Source organism: Rosa chinensis, chromosome 6 (assembly GCF_002994745.2).
Source record: "Rosa chinensis cultivar Old Blush chromosome 6, RchiOBHm-V2, whole genome shotgun sequence".
Classification (NCBI taxonomy): Eukaryota; Viridiplantae; Streptophyta; class Magnoliopsida; order Rosales; family Rosaceae; genus Rosa; species Rosa chinensis.
This window is the reverse complement of record NC_037093.1, coordinates 27091121-27112091: the sequence shown is the minus strand read 5'-3', so window position 1 is coordinate 27112091 and position 20971 is coordinate 27091121. Positions and strand designations below refer to the sequence as shown.

Genomic DNA, 20971 nt, shown 5'->3' with positions numbered 1-20971 from the left:
GTTTGTAAGTTATTTGAACGGGATATAGAAATTGATACGGTGGAACACAAGTTCAAATCTCCATGAGATAGGTGGGGTGGGGGAAAAAATTATCATTTCTACACTTCTATTAAGAGACATAGCAATTGGCCAATTGATCAACATCCACACGTAATTTAGAATTTTATTTCTTTCTTTCTTTCACTGAATCTCATATATTTTGCAAGTTCAATGCATGCATTTATTAAATAGTGATAGCAAGCTCAATAGTTGGAACTGGTTCCGGAGATGCTCCACCTGTAGATGGCGTTTGTTGACCTCCAAATACAGGGTCAAGATCTCCATGGTTTGTATAGCTGAAGGGGCATTCTGGCCAGTTGCTAATCGGTGATGCATTCGGTCCATGATCGCCAACACTAACGATTTTATTAGACGGTTGACTGCTTCTGAAAGTATAAGAGCTGGCATCTCTATCATCAAAAATTTCAATTAAGGCATGAATCCTTCTCCATATGGAAGCTCTTGAATTAGAGGGCATCAGGACATGCTTATGCTCGTAAAGGAAGGAAGAAAAAAATATTATGAGAGCTAATACAGAAGCGACTCCAGCAATGAGGAATAGTCCCCAAAAGCTCTCAAGGCCAAGACTGTTGCCAGACATATTGGCAGAACTCGAGCCTTGACAAATGCTTTCGTTCCCTAGCCAAGTGGCTTCAAGATTCAGAATCTCCTTTCCTTCGGTCAAATTTAGGATTGCGCTTGACATATCAGCTACAAGAGGTGAACGTTTAGGGAACACCTGCAAAGCCACCCAAAAAAAAAAAAAAAAGCCAGTTATGCGTAGGTATCGACAGTTCGACACTATAGATCGTTTGCTTTTGGGAATTTTAAAACTTGCACAACGATAACAAAAACAGTACGAGGAGAGAGTTCTTACGAAAGCAAACCCATTAGTTTTGGAGATAGGTCCAATTATAGTGTATTTGGAGCAGTACTTTGCAACAAAAACCTTCAACAATGGCGTTCCACCAACAAAAGCAGCAATACCACCCTTTGCAGTACCTTTTGTGAGCTCTTTATCACCATCTTCCGCGGATTTAATAACCCTGAGCCTGGTATTATTAAAACCTATTTCATACAAGACCTCACGAACAAAGGCATTCTCGATGTAGCCGACATCATCGCCATTCCTTAAAAGATCACTCAAGTCAGTAACAGTCGGCATGAGTTGTTGGACTGTTAATAGCGATGATAGACTAGCTGTGTAACTTTGTGTCACTATGAGCATAACAAATACCCATATAATCATCACAAATCTAGCCAAGTTGCTGACCACTCTCTCCCCTGTAAAGTGAATTAAACAGGTGTAAAAAAATGTTAAATATGGTCAATATATGCATAAGTCGGAAGGAATAAGAAAAAAATTTATGAATTCAAATCGGGATGAATTTCAAATTCGCAATTATATATAGAGAGGTCATGGATATTACTATGTGAAAAAACCATGGTTGAGAAAGAAAACCAGATGCTTGTTCCAACTTGATGTGAAGGAGGACCCCGAAAATCTTCATTAATTCGATGTTCCAATACCCAAACAACACAACCAATAAAGATGAAGAAACACAAAGTTGTCAACCAAAGGCCCCCTGTCAAAGGCTTCATGAAAATCCATGCATTTTTTCTTGTGCTGTCTTTGATTGGCATAACAATTGCTACATCAGATTTAGTGTATGGCATTGTAAAGTCAACATACAAGGATCTGTTTGCTCTAATTGTAGTATCTCCAACAACAGCATCAAATTTCTGTCGAATGAAACAAAAGAAATTAATTGAATTTCTCTATTTGAAACGAAAGTTGAGTAAAAAATTGAAACTCTATAGACTTGGATAAAGAACTTTACCTTGAGAAATACTTCATAGACCAATTCATCGTAAGTCCCAGCCATCGAGCCATTGGAATTTTCATAGGGAACGAACACATGAGGAAGATCATATGGTAATAATTTCACTGCTGCAAGGAAGACATCAATACAGAACCCTTTGACAGTCGTTGTGTTAGTGTTAACATCTTTCGTGATCTTAACAAACTCTTCAAAACCTTTCTTGACAGGAACACCTATTATCAATTTATTTCCTTTAGTTGGGATCTCCCATCCTTTAGGAACACAGATAGGATCACCTGGCCACTTAATGGGTCCAAAAATGCACTTGGAATTAGTAAAGATTTTGCTTGTGTTTGTTGGAACCATTCTTTTTTCTGGAGTCCACAACGCAATTTCCTTCGCTTTACCACCAATTACATTAATTATGTTATAAGTTGATGACTGAAGCTGCCCTTCTACGACATTGAAATCTCCAGCTAAACCTTCAAATCTAACGCCAGACAGGGCTCCAACAAGCTTTTTACCATAATGAGATACCTTAAAGGCATCAAGATCTGTTGCCTTCAAGGAATCACTTGGCTTTTGATATTCAATGCTTGTATATCCAACTTGTTCGACTGCCATAGCTAGTCCAAAGACAGCATCATGAGCTTGAAATCCGTAAACATCCAACTTAACCTTAGTTACGTTTGGATTCTCTTGTTGGAATTTCATTTTCCACCGCTTTTCAAATTCTCTAAGCTTTAGTGTTCTTCGAATGTATGTTTGTATACCTAATACACCTTCCATGGAATTTAGATGTGAATGTCTCATCAAACTTAAATGATTAGATATCCCACTAGCAATGATCCAAACATAACCAGCACTCATCATTCCAATCTTTTTTGCCCTGGCAAATAGCCTGGAGCACAGATGAGGATTCATATGCACAATGAAGACTCTAGTTGGCATCCCTTTTAACCTGTTAAGCTCAATTTCAATTTGATCATCAGTGGCTACTACACTTCTGTGGGGAACATGAGCTTCAACTGCTTGCAAGGCATCGATTAGAAACGGTATGATTCCCTCCCCATAAGAAGTGTCTTCAAAGATGGGAACAACTTGTCTCCATCCAAAGTTCTTAACAATATCACTTATGGCTTTCACTTGGATTGAGTCATTTTGTGTAAGTCGGAAAAAGAAAGAGCTCCCGAGTGAAGCAAGAGAAGGACTTGATGCAGAAAAAGTCAAAATGGGCACTTTAGCTTGGTCTCCCACATTAACAACGAAGTTTGCCTGCATTGATGTTCCGGGCCCTATGATTGCTTGGACTTGTGCATTGTTTATCATATCTAGAGCTGTGTATTCATGGAAAATAAAGCATCTTATCAAATAGATTCCTATTGAGAGAAAATTTACGTATAAGTGTATAACTATCAAGATCAGAGAGACATTAAGGACATATCCCTTAAACTGCAAAACCACAACATTTTGGACACAAGTGCAAGATCAACAGCATGAAATCACTTGATATGTAGAAGATTAATGTATTTTTAAGATGGCACGACCAACAAACCAAAAGTAGAATACAAATCGTCTTTCGTCATAGAGGGCCCCCACCAAGGCAACAACTTTTTCTTTTTAATTAAACCAAGACAACAACTTTCCAACATGAAAGGGCGAAAGGAAACAATAAATGACGGTTATGTAAGAAGGGATGATAATTTCTAGGAATCTATATTTAGGATGGTCTGGCTTGAAAAAAGAAAGAAAAACATACATGGCCTTTTGAGAATTTACAAAGGTTTGAAGGCTACAGAAACTAGAGGCATACTTTCGATCACTTTTAAACCATCAATCGCTGACTTCAAAATTTTCTTTTGGCATAAACTTAGCTTCTACAATCGGAGAAAAAATCACAGATAAATTCTACATATTGAAAAGCCAAAAAATAAAAAAGAAAAGAAAAGAATGTCCCCAATCGTACAAAAAGAATTAACTTAAGCGGTACGATCATATGTCAATTGTTTAGTGAAACAACATAGTAAATGAATAGCATTTTTCTTTATTCAAAATGGTAAAAAACCACAAAACTTTTTAGCTCTAGGGAGAGCATTTAGTATTCGTCCTTCCGTATGTTCACATTTGATGTTCACATCTCTACAAAAAGTGGGTTTTTTGTTTTTATTTTTTTAACAAAAATATATTTTGTAAATGTCATAATTGTTGATTACACATATTTTTATGCAGGTAATTATATCTAAAATACTAAAATTAAGCTAATCCTCGAATTAATTATTATGTAATTAATTTATTTTGTTTATATTTTAGAAAATAAGTGGAGTTGCGGAAATTGAAAATAAAATGTGCGAAATCGTCGTAGCAAGGTGGAGTTTTCAATGAAGGTCGATGTCGTCAGCTCTAGGTCAAAGCATCCTTAATTAACCATTAGTCTTAATTAACTAGTGGTTAATTAAGGTTAATTAAGGTCAAAGCATAATTGAAAGAGTCCAAGATCCTGTATTTTGGTGACACGTGGCAGAAATTAAATTAATCATTTGGTTTAATTATGCAAAGAAGGGGTGTAGCAGTTCATTCTTTCTCTTACCGCCAAACGCACAACAGCACGTGACATTATCCCTACACCATTCAACCAGTGTACTTATGACACGTGGCACACCAGTCTTCCCTTATTCAATTAAAGCCACATGCCCATTCGCATCTCATCTATCTGAGGGAGGAACAGCGCCGAACGGAAGGAAAGGGCAGAAACGGAGGGAAAGGGCTAGAAGGGCATCAGTAGCCCTTTCCTATCAGCACACCACCTCCAAGACCCCATCCATCTTCTCTCCTTATCCACACCTCCTCACCAAAATTCATTCTTCTCATCTTTTCTTCTCCTCACCAAGAATCCACACCACCTCACTAAAATTCCTTCTCCTCACCAAAATTTCATCTTCTCATCAATTTCACAAGATTCAAAAGGAGAAGCTCATGCATTAAGAGCTTCATCACTATCAAATTTGGGTAATAGTAGGGAATCGTAAATCAAGGCTAGCCATAATTGCTCTATAGCAATTTGTGGCTTGTTCTTGTTACTCCCTACTTCTCTTCACTTTTTCCTCTTTGAATTTTGTAATTTTGATGTCTATGATTATGGGTTGTGAGTAGACTTTGTTGGGGGTTAGGGTTGTGTGCCCTAATCCAAATTTGATGTAATGGATGCTTAATTTAATTTATATATGGAATTTGTTAATTATTGGATGCTTGTGTTTTGTGATAATTGATTATAAAGCATGCTTAGGAATTGTCAACTCTTGGGTATGTGTTTTAATAAGTCTAGATTAAAATTTAGGGGATGACATCCTTAGATTTTAGAGCTAGAACCCCGATTTAATATTCGTGGGAAATACAAGCATGGTTCATTACATGATTCACTTGATCGCAATTATGGTGAACTTAGATGCCTAATTCCTCGAACTCTAGGCCTCTTGATGTGAATTAGTGACCCTTGAACCGGCTCTAATTCATGTCAAGTGAGTTCTTACGGCCCTTGAACCAGAGTAGGAATACCATGAAAGGGAATTTCGGCCTTTGAGCCATGAAAAGCCTTGGGTACGGTTTCTACCATCTTTAATAAATTGCACGTAAATCAAATTAGCATCGAGAGCATTGAATTAGGGTTAGGATTCATCCCTAACTATCAATCCCATATTTATATCATTTCTTATTTTGCTTTCTTTATTTAGTTTAGTTGTTAGTTAAAGTTTTCATTTAAATTCTTGCAATATATTTAGTTATTAGAAATTTAAATTACAATTATCAATGACAATTTCGGCTCATTGTAAATAACCATCACTATGCTCTTAGTTTTGATTAGGCTTGGGTGACAACCAAAGCCGAGTATTGCTAAGACTTGGTGTCTTAGAGTAGCATTTTTATATATTTTCTTTTCTTTTTTTCTTTGTGTGCTAAGTGTCTTTATTTTCGATTACCCAAGGATTGTGGGTTAGCCACTAATCCCAGTGGTACGATAACTTTGGGCATAATATTTCCCTATCCTGACAATGATACATACACTTGCGTAAATGTGTATCAAGTCAATTGTCCATATGATTTAATTAATTCTCAAAGTTTATTAATTTTCTATGGTCATTTATGTCAAAATTTTGAATTTTGGCTAACAAACTCTCTTCTCTTAATAATAGTGCATGTGCCCATATTCTATATGTGTGGGTGTTTTTTTTTTTTTTTTTGTAAGGAAGTGGGTAGTTTCTTAACCAAAGCAGTTTTCTACAACAATAACTACTATTTATTTTATTTTAAGGAATTTAATTTCTTTTTATTTTTTAAATTGACATTATGTTTGTTGGTTATTTCAGTTTCTAAAGTTTTTTAATATTAGAGGGTTATATTCGTCAAATTTTTCAGCTGAGGAGAGCAAGCTCTCTACTCTTAATAATAGTATAGATAATATAATATATATAGATATTCATCAAAATATGTAGACGTCCAGTGAGCAAAGTCATATATATATATATATATATATATATATATTCTGTTAATAAATCTAATGACATTTTACAGAGTAATACGATAGACCGATAACTAGTTATTGGTTAGGAGATTTAGTAACCTTTTTTTTTTTTAACAGAAAAAAAGAAGACGAAGAAAATGATCCAAGTAAAAAATATACCGACATATTAATCTTAAAGAGTTTAATCAGCAATTCATCTGAAACGACTAGATTATTAGATTTAGTTGAGTGCACAACATTTAAGTTTATAAAAACTACTAGGCTGCAGCACATGGACGCCTTGTACAAAGCTCTACCTTGAAATGGGATAGACGTGCCTCCATTGACATATGTAGAGCAACCATATACTTATTGACTACGTGAAAAAATATCTTAATTATAAATTTACAATAGCTAGCTGCGAGCATATAAGGTTGAAAGTCAGATAAGGAGAGAGAACCTGCAGCAGCTGCACCAACAATAGTTCCTCTGGAGTTTCCTGGGAGCAAAACTAGCCTAGTCTTGTAGTGAGGATTGGATGCATAGAAGTCTGAGAGGGCCAGATTCATGCAACTCCAATAAAACTTATCAGTTTTTTTGCTCCCTGAATCAAAGTCAAGAATAACCCCCACATTCACTCGAATAGTTGTGTTCTGTGCTTTCATGGCAATGAAAATCCATGAAAACAGAACAAAGAAAAATATAAAAGGAACAAGGATGGTGTTGATATTTGTATGGTTCTTCATGATCATAGGAGATTATTCTTCTGATCTTTAATTGTATTTTCATTTAAACGTTTCAACTCTATTTATATAAGGAGTGAAAACAGGAACTGGAAGTCCCGGGAAATTAAAGGATTAGTCTTTTAGCACTAGCAAGTAGCACCTAATCCAAAAGGTACAAACAGAATCATACAAAGTATTACTTATTTTAATGTGATCAAATTAGCATAAAAAACAGTGTGGCAATGACTCAAAGCAGAACCGTGTGTAACAGGAGTCCTGGGTCTATTTTTTTATTTTTTGTCTGAAGACTCAAGTCTTTCTAGCTATAAATTCAATTGACTTGTATGATATAGAATTATAAACTTGTCCCTAGCTCTTACTCACTTCTGCTAGTCTTTTTCCTGTAAACCGAGTGAACTTCGAACTTACTCACATTTCATCTGCCGGTGGCTTGACCAAAACCAAACAACTTGCGCTTATAAAAACAAACCTGGACCGTGTTAATCTCCGAATCATTTTTTATTACATATCAACTTTTTGGAACAAATTTGTTTAGTGTATTTACACTGACAGATATCTCAAATCTAAAACCATATATTCATGCTGACAATCATATGCACATTAACTCGATAACAATCACAAAAGGACCAAAAACTTACCTTCAGCAATCACAGGCATGGATTCCATCTTCTGCAGCTACAAAACTCGATCAGTTGAATATAGCCTTCTGTTGCTTACCAACTTGCTTCTCAACGGACAGAACTAATGCAATAAATCATGGTAGCAACATGGACCAATTCATCTATTTATATAGGTGACTTAAACCTCAAGAAGCTTCCCATTAAAACAGTTCATATTGGATTAGGTCTCCTAGTTAGATCTTTAATGCAACACTTCATTGTAGTCTTTCTTGCAGACTAAGAATTGGATTATTAACCTTAATGAATTGATACACTCTTTCATTAAGCTATAATTATTGGTTTATAGTTTGTGTCCATGTTGAATTAGTTTTGACATTAAACTAATTATCAATTTACTCCATGTTAATGTGTGACAAGTCCATAATGATTCTAACGATCTCCCCCTTGGACTGACACAAATTAAGCTTGATAATTTGTACCAAAAAATGTTAGAAAACTACTCAACTTACTGTAGTGCTCGCCAAACAACAAAACAAACCAAAAATCCATTCCAACATGGTCAGATCACAGTTACTTATGCAAAGCAAGAAATAGTATACATTTTAACAAAAATGTAGAGTTTTAAAACCACAAACACAAGCTTCTGCAATCCACATATGTCAAACCAGAACTGATACGATATATGCTAATATGTATCAACAAGAAGGCATATACTAGGTCCTACTTTATGTTTCTTAAACCAGAAACTCAAGCAAATTTTTTTGAACATTGATGGATTAAAATTATTGCTTGAACCATAACATCATACTATACATGATTTATGCCATTTGATAGTAAGTATAAAAATTGACAATTTCAGAACAATTAACAAAGCTGCAGCAATAACCAAAATCTGAAAAATATCTCAAAGTTTCATTGATAACTTTAAACTGTCATTACAAATAAGTTGTGATAAACAAAACTAAAAGATCACAACCAAAAACACAAGAACTCAAAAACCTCAGAATTTTAAATGCTCCAACTGGACTAACTTTCACTGAATCTAAACATCTAAGCTAGCCAAAACTTCAATGCTTGTTGTATGCTTCTGGAATGCAGCCAATGACAATGCCTTGGTGAAAGGATCTGCTAGTTGTGAATTTGTGTCAATATTCAAAACAGCTATCTCACCATGCTTTACCCTTTCTCTAACACGGTAATACTTTAAATCAATGTGTTTAGAATTATTTGATCTTTTACTATTCTTACTAAAGAAAACAGTTGCTTCATTATCACAATAAATCGCAAGTGTTCTAGCCACAATGTGACTTAACACCTTGGTCCGCATCAAGAAATTCCTTATCCAAAGTCCTTCACACATAATCTCATACACTGCAATAAATTTAGCTTGCAAGGTGGAAGTTGAGACCAGAGTTTGCTTCATGGTTTTCCAAGCAATGGCACCTCCTGCAAGCATGAATACATATCCACAAGTTGACTTCTTGGAGTCCGGATAATTCCCTTCAAAATCAGAGTCTGAAAATCCAATGAGTTTCAGATCCTCCACTTGCCTATACACTAGCATGTAATTCTTGGTTCTCTGCAGGTACCTCAACACTTTCTTCCCAGCTACCCAATGTTCATGGCCTGGATTGGATTGAAATCTTGATAAAATCCCTATTGCAAAAGACAAGTCAGGCCTAGTGCAGACTTGTGCATACATGAGACTTCCTACAAGTCTGGCATAAGGCTTTGACTCCATATTCTCTTTCTCAATATCACTTTTGGGACTTTGCTTCTTGGTCGGTTTATCTCCTTTGGACATGGGAACTTCTACAGCTACACACTTCTCCATACTAAATCTCTTTAAAATTTTGGTAATATATATAATTCTGTTGAGACAAACCAAGTAGTCTCTGTGCCCTATCTCTTTTAATCTCAATACCTAGTACATAGGATGCTTCTCCTAAGTCTTTCATGTCAAAATTCTTTGACAGAAAGCTCTTGGTATCTTTAAGCAGTTTTAGGTTACTGCTAGCCAAAAGTATATCATCCACATAGAGAACTAGGAAAATAAAATTGTTCCCAACTGTCTTCAAATAAACACATTCATCCACAAGATTTTTTGTAAATCCAAAAGTAGAAATCACATAATCAAATTTCTTGTACCACTGTCTAGAAGCTTGTTTTAGGCCATAAATAGATTTTCTTAACTTGCACGCTAAATTTTCACTTCCAGCTTGTACAAAACCTTTTGGCTGCCTCATATAAATCACTGCATCAAGTTCACCATTCAAGAAAGCTGTTTTAACATTCATCTGGTGTAGCTCCATATCAAAATGAGCAACTAAAGCCATGATTATCCTAAACGAGTCTTTTGTAGAAATTGGAGAAAAAGTCTCAGTAAAGTCAATGCCCTCCTTCTGTGTGAAACCTTGGGCAACTAACCTTGCCTTGTGTCTCTCTACATTGCCATTTGCATCTCTTTTGGTTTTGAAAACTCATTTACAACCTATAGGCTTTTGATTGGGGTCAGGCTCAACTAATTCTCAAACTACATTTTGGCTCATTGAATCAATTCCTGCTTCCATTGCCAGCTGCCATTGATGGGATTCACTACTTTTAATGGCCTGATTAAATGTAGTTGGATCATTGTCCTCTGCACAATCCATTTCAATTTCTGCTTCTTGCAGATAAACAATGTAGTCACCCCCCCCCCCCCCCCCCCCACATAAGTTGATTTTCTTGCTCTCTGTGATCTTCTAGGCTGAGGATTTTCAGGACTAGGTTGAGCTACTTGAGGATTTTGAGGTTCTGCATCAGGGATAGGTTTAGGTAAAATTTCTGGTTCAACTTGATGACCATCAAGATGCATTTCTTGATCAAGCATTTGATCTTGTGCATCTTGATTTTCTGTAACAATTTCTGTTGCTAATGGTTCTTGTTCTAAAGGCAATGGTACACTTATATTCTCATTTAACACAATTTCCTCAAAATCTAAGGTTAAATCCTCAAAGTTTGTATTGTGAACTTTTTCACTTAGAAACTTTACTTGATGTGTTTCAAAAATTCTAGGTGAATGATGAGCATAATATAATTTATAGCCTTTAGATTTATCTGGATAACCTATAAAATAACAACTAACAGTTTTGGGGTCAACTTTATTCAAGCTGGGATTATAAATCCTAGCTTCTGCATGGCATCCCCAAACATGACAGTGATGAAGACTAGGTTTCCTGCCACACCAAAGCTCAAAAGCAGCCTTTTCTATAGCTTTACTAGGTGTCCTGTTACAAATATAATTTGCAGTTTTTAAAGCCTCACCCCAAAGAAATCCCCAAAGAAATTTTGGCAAACCAGTTGTATACATCATGCATCTAACCATGTTCGAAAGAGTCCTATTCTTTCTCTCTGCAATACCATTATGTTGTGGATTATAGGGTGTTGTGTATTGAGCTTTAATGCCATTGTCTTGCAAAAACAAGGCAAATGGACCCTTTTGTTGGCCGCATTCTGTATACTTGCAAAAACTAGTTGTATACATCATCACTACTACAAAAATCCAATCAGATGACACCTTTCAGACGACACATTACAGTTTTCCGCCGTCTGATTGATTTTTATTTTTTTAGACGTCGTTTTTATAAAATTCGTCTTCTGATATGCAATTATGAATTAGTTCAGAAGACGTTTAATGACAGAACCGTTGTATAACCCTAAAAAATTTGAGCGGCAAGTTTCCCACCATGTAAGTGGTGCCAAATCGCAACTCAAACCCCGAATTTTCCCCATACCATGTATTGATCATACGATGAAAAATAATAAAACTGTCGTCTAATCAATATGTTTGACAGAAAGGATGGAGATTTCCCACCACCATTTTTCTCCAACTTCCCAAAGAAGGAAGTCAATTTGATAGGAGACAAACCCCAAATTTCAAATGGCTGCATACATACCACATTTTTATAAAATTCTGTTGTGTGAGTCGTTGTCCAAATTGATAGGGCTTGTCCAAATTAATGAAGGCCGGGCATGAAACACTTTCAAAAAAGAAAATAACAAAGAACTCAAACCTCCTCACTCTCTCTCGACATAGACCTAAAACCAAAACCCGAATCTCCTCGTTGTCGGGACAGCGTCTCCTGGAAACCATAACCTACACTTGAAGTCCATCAGATCCAAGACCTTTGTTCTACACTGACACCATATTCATCGGATCCAAAACCTAGACCTCGCTCCTCTCTCCCTCTTATCTTCTACACCTATACCCCAAATCCATCTCTCCAACAACCAAAGCAGTTTCCACATCAAACTAATCTGAGAGGAGCCTCTCCGGCCTCAAAGATGACGTCGTCTTCGGCGGCCAAACTCCCTTGTCTTAAATCGAGCCTTCACTTTCCAGCACTAATGGGTATCCAACTTCTCTTCTTTTCGATTTTGACCTAACTTTTTGATTTTCTGAATTTTGGGGATTTTGATTTCTAATGTAATTATTTTTTGGTTGCAGTAAGGGGACCAAGAGGGAGGTCATCGGGCTCAAAGTGGAGGGTCCGAAGATCAGAATTAGAGCTCTGGTCGATGGCGAAGGTGAAATCTACTTTGGTCGAGAGCAGCGGAGGCGCTCATGTGAATACTGAAAAGAAAGACAAAGGTTGGTAGTGAATCAAATCCATTCGAAGCAAAAGGGATAGTGTGATTGATACAGAAATAGAGATGAGCCAACTTTCATCTCTTAGTTTCCAGCCTTATTATGGCTTTCTCAGTTTCTTAGTTAATCGAACTCCCTCTTTTTGTCGCTTCAACCTCCCCTTCCGATGCCCCACTACTAGGTATTAATAATCTCTCTATCTCTCTCTCTCTCTTCTGGGTTCTCATTTCTCACTTGTCTACTTTCATTTGCTTCATTTGTTTTTGTCAAATCATGAACTGTAACTGATGGTCTGTAACTGTTATATCTTTGTGAGTACTTGAAGCAATTATTCCATGAATTTCTGTGTATTGCATTTGTTCTTGCTTTCATGTGTGTTTTTGATTCAGTAGATTATTTACAATCCTTTGTTTTGTAGCTACTTTATTGTAGTTGGTAAAAGTCCTTTATTAACAGATAGATGATGCATGTATCTGCTATTAACAGTAGGTAGTGAGTCAATTTTACATATATGTATGAGCGTTAGAATACTATGATTTTCAGCAAGCAACAGAGAGCAAAAGGATTTGAGTGGTTTTTACGATTGAGTATCCTCATAATTGGTTATTCAACCATCATTTGTGTTCGATCTGCGAGAAAGATTGTATATGAATAAAGAAGCAGCAGCATCACGAGTCGGCCCGACTAGATTTTGTTATGGCTTTGTCTAACTTAATATTTAGTTGTTTAATGTTTTGGATCATGGATATTTTATTATTTAGTTCCTTTATTCTTCTCAATTAGTTTATGGGTTCGTAATTTGGATTGGATTTTAGACTAAATTAGTTTCAGTCTTGATTTCAATTGGGTACTTTTTTCTCTTTGATTTCTGCTAATTTTATTCAATTGGGTATAGCATGAGAAGTTTAGGCATATTTGATTGAGTGAGCGATTGTGTATCATTGATTTCTTATTATAGTTTGCATAATAGTGGCTTTTGGGTTTTCAGAGGGCAAAACCATTTGGGTTCTATGGACGAAAAGAAAAAGAGAGGAGACAAAAGAACAAAAACGAAAAAGCAAGAAGAGAACAGGGAAGAAGGGAAAAAAGATGAGATTCAAAGGAAGAAATAAAAGGGGGGAGAGGAAGAATGAAAGAATGAAAAGTAGTGGCTCTACCTCTTGGTATTTGATTTTATGTACTGCAAATCATCTATTGGAATTGGGTTTATCACATGACTATGTGGTGGAGGCTGGGGCTACACGAAATTTTGAACCTTGGCGTAATGAGGATGAGGTATTGGAAGGAAGCGTAGTGCTTATTAAATGAGTTTTTTGTGTCCGGATTTTTTATGCTGTTGTGTACATTGTTTGATGACTCGATTTGTATATGCTGTTTTGTTTTCAGGAAGTGGATGAGGAGAAGCAGAAGAGGGAGATGCCATGAAATCTTTGGAGAACATATGCTTGGATTCAAAAAGGGGAATGGATACGCTTGCCACTTTGGATAAGATGAAGTCCATGAAGGTAGATGCCTCAGTAGTTGTTACCAGTACAGGTAAAAAGTTTAAATCTATACAGTGGTAGTGTTCTGATTTATAGAATTTGAAACGACCATCCTTCAGATTATTTTGTGCTTACTGATTGTTGTTCATGAATCGACCAGTACTTAGGTGGAGAATCAGGGTTTAGGAACGATATATGTATTACTTGATGCTGGTTGAGAGAGGATAGATCGGATTACCTTGCGAAAGGTGTCTTGAAGTATTCTTTTATTGTTTGGCCTTTTTTGTGTGATTCTCTTTCGTGATACTCTTATTTTTTTTAAATTTTACATGTCACAAATTTGTTTTGAGATTCTGTCCAGAGGTTGCTTTATTGGCCAAGTTTTAATTTGTTCCCATAGTTGTTGTATGTGATTGATGTTCAGTTCATGCTGCATTCTCTGATTTTAATGCAATTTACAGTCCCTGCAACACTAACAGGTTTGCTCAAATTGGAGAATGGATGCCACATGGATTTTGATCAAACAAACTTTGCTTTGTTCTCCCCGCCAAACTTCTACACAAAAGTTAGTAGTGCGCTTGAAATTTCAGTTTCCTATTGGAACTGAAAAAAATGTGATTTGGATTTCACAGCACTTGGGAATTCATCAAAATTTGGTTTCTGATTAAAGGTTTGAACTTCCTTGCCTCAAGAACTGAAATAAATAAGTATATTCAGAGTGCTTAGTGATGATTAGACATACAGTTGCTTAATAATTAATGTAATTTGTGATCATAGGAAACAAGAATAGCATGTTGTTATAACAAAATCAATAGTTAATCACACTATGAAGAGGGTGATGTTGTTTGGTGCCATGACTACCATCTTATATTTCTTCCAAAATGCTTGAAGGAATATAACAGCAAAATGAAAGTCGGTTGGTTTCTCCACACTCCCTATCCTTCCTCTGAAATTCATAGGACACTGCCATCATGATCAGAGCTCCTGCGCTCAGTTCTTATAGCTAATTTAGTTGGGTAAGTATTGGTTACATTCTACTCAATGTGCTTTACTTTGCCTAAGATAGTTGATATAGAGTGCCACTTGACAGCTAGCATATCCTTTGAATTATGAAATCTGTCAAGAATATCAGCAAATAACTGATAACTTTGCAAGGCTTTGATCCTATCTGACCATCATGCTTGATGCATAATATTAACGTTCAGCCATGATAATAGTATGCTCTTATAGTGCTCAAGCTATGTTCTATTGCCACATAATTTTCTATTACTGACCATGATATATGGGCATCACATGGCTAGAAGACGCTGATTATATTACTCAACATTTTCTTATTTTCTTTTTTTGATCAAGTAAACTAATACTGTTGTTTCTCTCTCAAATTATGTTATGATTTATGAACATCTGGAATAACCATTGATGAGTGGTAACCTGTAATAGGTTCTGTACTGTTATATTGTCATTCCATTTTTGTTTCATCACATTACGAAATGAATTTCAAGGCAAGATAGTTTCAGCCTATTTTGATGACCAAAATGAAGAAGCAATAATTAGCATCCAATGACTAGGAAAGGAACTTCTGTTGTTGATTGCACAAGTTAACAACTAAGTCATTAAACTTATCACTTACATTAGCACTCTATATCTTCTGTAATAAACATTTAATTGGCTCCCTTTCATTTTATTGTCATTATCATTGTCATGATATATATATATATAGGTATATACGCACTTATGACTATGCACTACACTTCGTTAGTGCTTGCACTCGCATTCTTCAGCTTGAGGGGACATCCGAAGGAGTTGAGGATCAAGGGAGGCTTACTTGAGTGGCTGCGGTATCTCTCTCTAATTGTGTGTGAGTATGCAGGTATTGATCACGTACAACCCACATTTTCGATCCTTTTTTTCTAGTTTAGCACTTGTAATTTGCAATTGCCCCAGACTGAAGTTCTTAGGAAAAGTCCTAAGATTTATTTTGATTTTAAGTTCCTGGTGCATATTGATGGTTCATTGTCTTCTAGCTTTGGACCTTTGTTATTGTGAGGTTTAGTTGGGCAGTTCTGTTTTGTTGTTTTAGTGTTGTTAGATTCATCAAGTGCTCTTGCTATGATAATTACTACTCATGAAGATTAGGGTGCTATGTATTCTATGAGCCAAGTAGGATAAGCAACATTTCCAATACTCTGCAGTCTGGTTAAAAATAAATAATGCCTTAATGGCTCTACATTTTAACAGACACAATTAATACTTATCATGGCAAGGTTGAAAGCCCTTTGTATATGAAATAGAAGCTGTATCTCTCCATATGTATGATAGTTTGTCCAATGATAGTTTATCCTAAAGTTGACCATTCCTATTTTCCATTTAGTGGTTTGTTGCATTTGCTTTGTGACATGGCTCACATCAGTGGACTTGTTTGTGCTCAGGTGTGTTTTGGATCCTTTGTGTTCTAAAATTATAGTATTGTCAATTATTCATGATTTTCTTGAGTATTGTCATTGGCAATGCATATTGGAGGCAGTAATCTTTTTGATAAAGCAGCTGCTTTGCATATCTTAGCTTCCACATGCATGTGATGGGTTAGTGCTTGTAGGAATTATGTCATTCCAAATGACACATGCATTACGGCTATCTGTTCCCTTGAATTTGGTGAAACATGGAGCACTTAAAGATGTTTTAGATATAGTCCAGTTTGTTGCTTCCTTTCCTAAATGAAACATTTCCTTTCCTAAATGATGAGAACATGTATAAATTCAGTATTTCATTGACCACATATGTGAAGTATGTTGTTTTCTTTTTTCTAATCTCAGGTACATGATCCTAGCATTGACTGGTGAGAAAGGGTATAATTGAATTGCATTGTTTTTGTTTTGACATGTGTACCCCTCAGTGAACCATTGATCCATATGCAGCTGCAACTACAGAAAGAGAGCAAAAAGCTCTTATAGAAGCTTCTAAAGCTAGACTCCAATGAGGCCATGAGAGCAGGAAAGCTAGACTCCTTAAGTAAATATCTGGATGTATATTGCTAGGAGAGTAGTATTAGATGTACTCCTTTTGTGGATGAAAGATTACCTTTGCACAATCTATTTTGATGCATGATGTGGATTATAACAATTTCTTCTATATATTGATCAACTACTATTAATTTGATCATTTTTTATTTCAGTTTCAGCATATACAATGCATTGAATCATTCTATTAGGACAACAATATATAACCACAAAAAAACTATTGTATCTACACAATATTCACAATGACCCAAAAATAAAAACTGTCGTTTGAATATAAAATAGATAATGGATATTTTGAAAAACTGTCATCTGAATGAAAGTCACACAACGGGCATAAAATAAAGCAACCTCTGAATTGCAATCACACAACAGTTTCTAAAGTGGCTCGTCGTCTAAAGAAAAGTCACGCAACAGCTAATGTTGTTGACAGGCTGCTGGCATGCTGCCGAGCCCTTCACACGACGGTTCCCTACAATCGACCTTCATCAGACAACACCTCGATATCCTACGGTTTGCCTCCATATCAAACGACGGTTTTTAGCCGTCGTCTGATTCAATTTTTGTAGTAGTGCATGCATCTAACCATGTTCGAAAGAGTCCTATTCTTTGTTTCTGCAACACCATTATGTTGTGGATTATAGGGTGTTGTGTATTGAGATTTAATGCCATTGTCTTGCAAAAACAAGGCAAATGGACCCTTTTGTTGGTCGGATTATGTATACTTGCCATAGAACTCACCACTTCTATCTGATCTCACTGTTTTATTTTCTTTTCTAGTTGATTTTCTACCTCAGACTTAAAGATTTGAAAGGCTTTCAATGCTTCTGCCTTTTCTGAAAGTAGATAAATATAACTGTATCTAGAAAAATCATCAATGAATGTGATAAAATACACATTCCCACAGATAGTTTGATGCCTAAATGGACCACATATATTAGTGTGTATGAGTTCAAGTAAATTTTGGCTTCTATATGCAGTCTTCTTTCTAGTATTAGTTATTTTTTCCTTAAAGCATTCCACACAGTCTGTTAGATCAGAAAAATCAAGTTCATTTAGGATTTTGTTTTTCACCAAAATTTTCAGTCTCTCTTTCGAAACATGGCCGAGTCTTCTATGCCACAAAAATGCAGATTTTTCATTTAGTTTGGTTCTTTTAACACCTGTTAAAGTGCTAGTACTGTTTGTGTTATTTTCAACAAATAAAATTTCTTGTTGAGCCATTGAACAATTTAACTATAAATAATCATTCATAATAACACCATAACCAAAATGAACAGAATTTTTAGAAATAATAATTCCATTACTATCAATAACAAGTTTACAACCAGATTTGACTAAGAGAGAAACTAAAACCAAATTCCTTCTCATGGAAGGTACATAAAAAGCATTGTCCAAAACTAACAATTTTCCTAATCCTAGATCGAGCTAAGAGCATCTTTAGCAGACTCTCTATTTTGGCTCCTTAGCTATTTTGGAGAGCATGTTTAGCTTTTTATCTATTTTAGCAGCTGCACCAGACTCCTAAGTGGCTCTCTATTATAACTTTTAGCTATCTCGCTCCTAAATATAGAGACGGGATGAGGCTCTCTATAATTTAAAACATTCCTTTTAAGTTATTTTATGTAATTTATAAATATATTTAAACTATTTAATCTTCATTTAAAAAATAATATAAATTCAAAACTAGCTAAAATAGAGAGTATTGATGCAAATGTAATTCTAAAGTGGCTAGCTAAAATAACTTTTTAGCTACTTTAGCTAGAATATGACTCAAAAATGGCTAGCATTGCTAAAGATGCTCTAGGTGCCAATAGCCTTGACTGCCACTCTCATGCCATTTCCCACACATAGGTTCACTTCATCACTTTTTGGGATTCTCCTCCTTATGAATCCCTGCAAAGAATTAGTAATATGAATAGGTGAGCCTGAATCTATCCACCAAGACTGTGGTTCAACATTTATAAAATTAATTTCTAAAGAAAATACTGTATTAGAAAAAATCTTGTAGCCAGTGTAGTCCTTTTTCATGTGTCCTACTCTTTTGAAAAGTTAGCACTTGAACCCAAATGGCCTGTTTTCCTTGGCCACTGCAGCTGTTGAACTCTGGGTTATGGCTTTGGTAGGCTTGAGCTTGTTATAGGGCTTTTTCTTCTTAGGCTTCTCTATGAGATTGATGGATGTAGCAGGCTCTTTCTCTTTATTGATCCTGTCTTCCTCATCCACACAAATGGATATGAGTTCATCTAAAGTCCAGTTTCCCTTTTGAGTATTATGACTGGTTCTAAGGTGGCTAAAACTGTTAGGCAAGGAATGTAATGCATAATACACTACCTGCTCATCCCTAACCCCCATCAAGAGCTCCCTGAGTCTGCTATTTATGTTGATCATCTTCATAATATGCTCTCTAACTCCCCCTGAACCCGTGTACTTTAAGTTACGAAACTCCATGGTTAACCTAGCTGCTTCTGATTTTTCACTTTCCTTAAACTTAGCAGCTATGAGTTCCAAAAAATCTGATGCTAGCTCAGGCTCTTCTATACTTCCCCTGATAGTCTTAGACATAGAGGTATGGATGAGGTTCTTAGCCATTCTATTGGATCTATGCCACTTCTTGTAAAAATCAGTTTCTTTCTTGGTACTCTTATCAGTAAAGTACTCTACAGGCTTATCCTCAGTAAAGCAATAGTCTCTGTTCTCATGCATTCCCATATAATTTTCTACATAGTCTAGCCAAGCTTTATAGTTGGTTCCAGTTAGCATCAAGACACTGTTCAAGTTCATGTAGGAGTTACCTAAGGAGCAAAATAAAAATTCAAGTAAGTTCTCAATTTGTTAAGAAAATAACTTTTAACTTTTCTGTGTTTTATTAAGCTTTAAGCAACCAAAACAAAAACAATCCAATACAAGATCATATAGAAAACTTAATCAATCCATACTTGCATTCATATCAGTCCACATATAAAACAATATTAAGCACCAGTTTTGAGCAGAAGCCTAATATCCTACAGTTCTTTATCAATATGCCATGCTTAGTCAAAATATGTTATCCAAGGAGATTCATCCACATCTTTAGACAGAAGAAAAATTTCCAAGTATCCAAATATATTTCCATTAAGCATGCATACTGCTGTCTTGCATTCTAAGACCATACTTGACCACTTATTTGGAAGACCAACATCAATGAAGAATGCTTTATCCACCATGTTCCCTTATGCCAATAGAAAACCACAAAACTCATGAGCTTTTAACTTTATATTCTACCCCGATCATTGTCTTTATAAGAAAATTAAGCTCTTGCCTCTGTCAATTTCTACAATGTGTAAAGCTTTTGGGAGATTCTTATTCTTCAAACATTGTCATAGATGCAAAACCATATAAGCAATCAATTCATCATGCATATTCAAGCACAATCAAAATTGTTTCGATTCTAAGAAACCACAGAACAATCAAGAAATTGTAAGTTTCATCCGGTCACCGTCTATTCTAGCCTAATGCACGCCCGGAATGTAACTAGGGTTCTTGAGCACAATCAAAAACTTAATTATCATGCTATGAATTGAAACCAATTTCCAAGGAAAAACCTGATTTTGCTTTTTCCCCAATTTGCTGCTAAAATCGCAACAGAAGCATGAATTCAATATCCAGATGCAGCAATCGACTCTATTGGCTTCTTGATTCACAGCTGTTGGGGTTTTAAATCCCTTATTGAGATGAAAACATCTCGCGTGTTTCCAAATCCAGTCCCAGACCTTCGTCTTGATCAAAACTAACCATTGTGATACAACGGTCACCTGTTCTTGATGTTTTAGTCGGGTTTGGGCTTGGATGGTCCGCATGCTGTGATTGGGCCTAGATCCAGTTGTTAACAGGCTAAAGCAAATATATATATATATATATATATATTTTGTTTGTTTGTTCTGCAAAACCTTGAAACAATTTTTATGTCAAGCAAAACTAAATTCATATTTGTGAGCCTATGCTCTGATACCAATTGTAAAACCATATCTTCTTGCTCACAATCATATGCACATTAACTCGACAACAATCACAAAAGGACCAAAAACTTACCTTCAACAATCACAGGCATGGATTCCATCTTCTGCAGCTACAAAACTCGATC

At 35.7% G+C, this 20971-nt stretch overlaps 1 protein-coding gene across 1 annotated transcript in view; it reads right to left on the bottom strand.

Annotated features, from left to right (window-relative positions):
* Window positions 1–223: 223 nt before the first annotated feature.
* The window catches only part of LOC112169853 (glutamate receptor 2.8), a 44958-nt gene continuing 24210 nt past the window's right edge, over window positions 224–20971 (bottom strand). Inside the window, exons 3-6 of the mRNA XM_040508506.1 lie at window positions 1881–3199; window positions 1584–1782; window positions 917–1323; window positions 224–778 (exon numbers count right to left, since the gene is read on the bottom strand). Coding sequence (XP_040364440.1) covers window positions 224–778; window positions 917–1323; window positions 1584–1782; window positions 1881–3199 — 2480 coding nt within the window. The remainder of the gene's footprint in view (window positions 779–916; window positions 1324–1583; window positions 1783–1880; window positions 3200–20971) is intronic.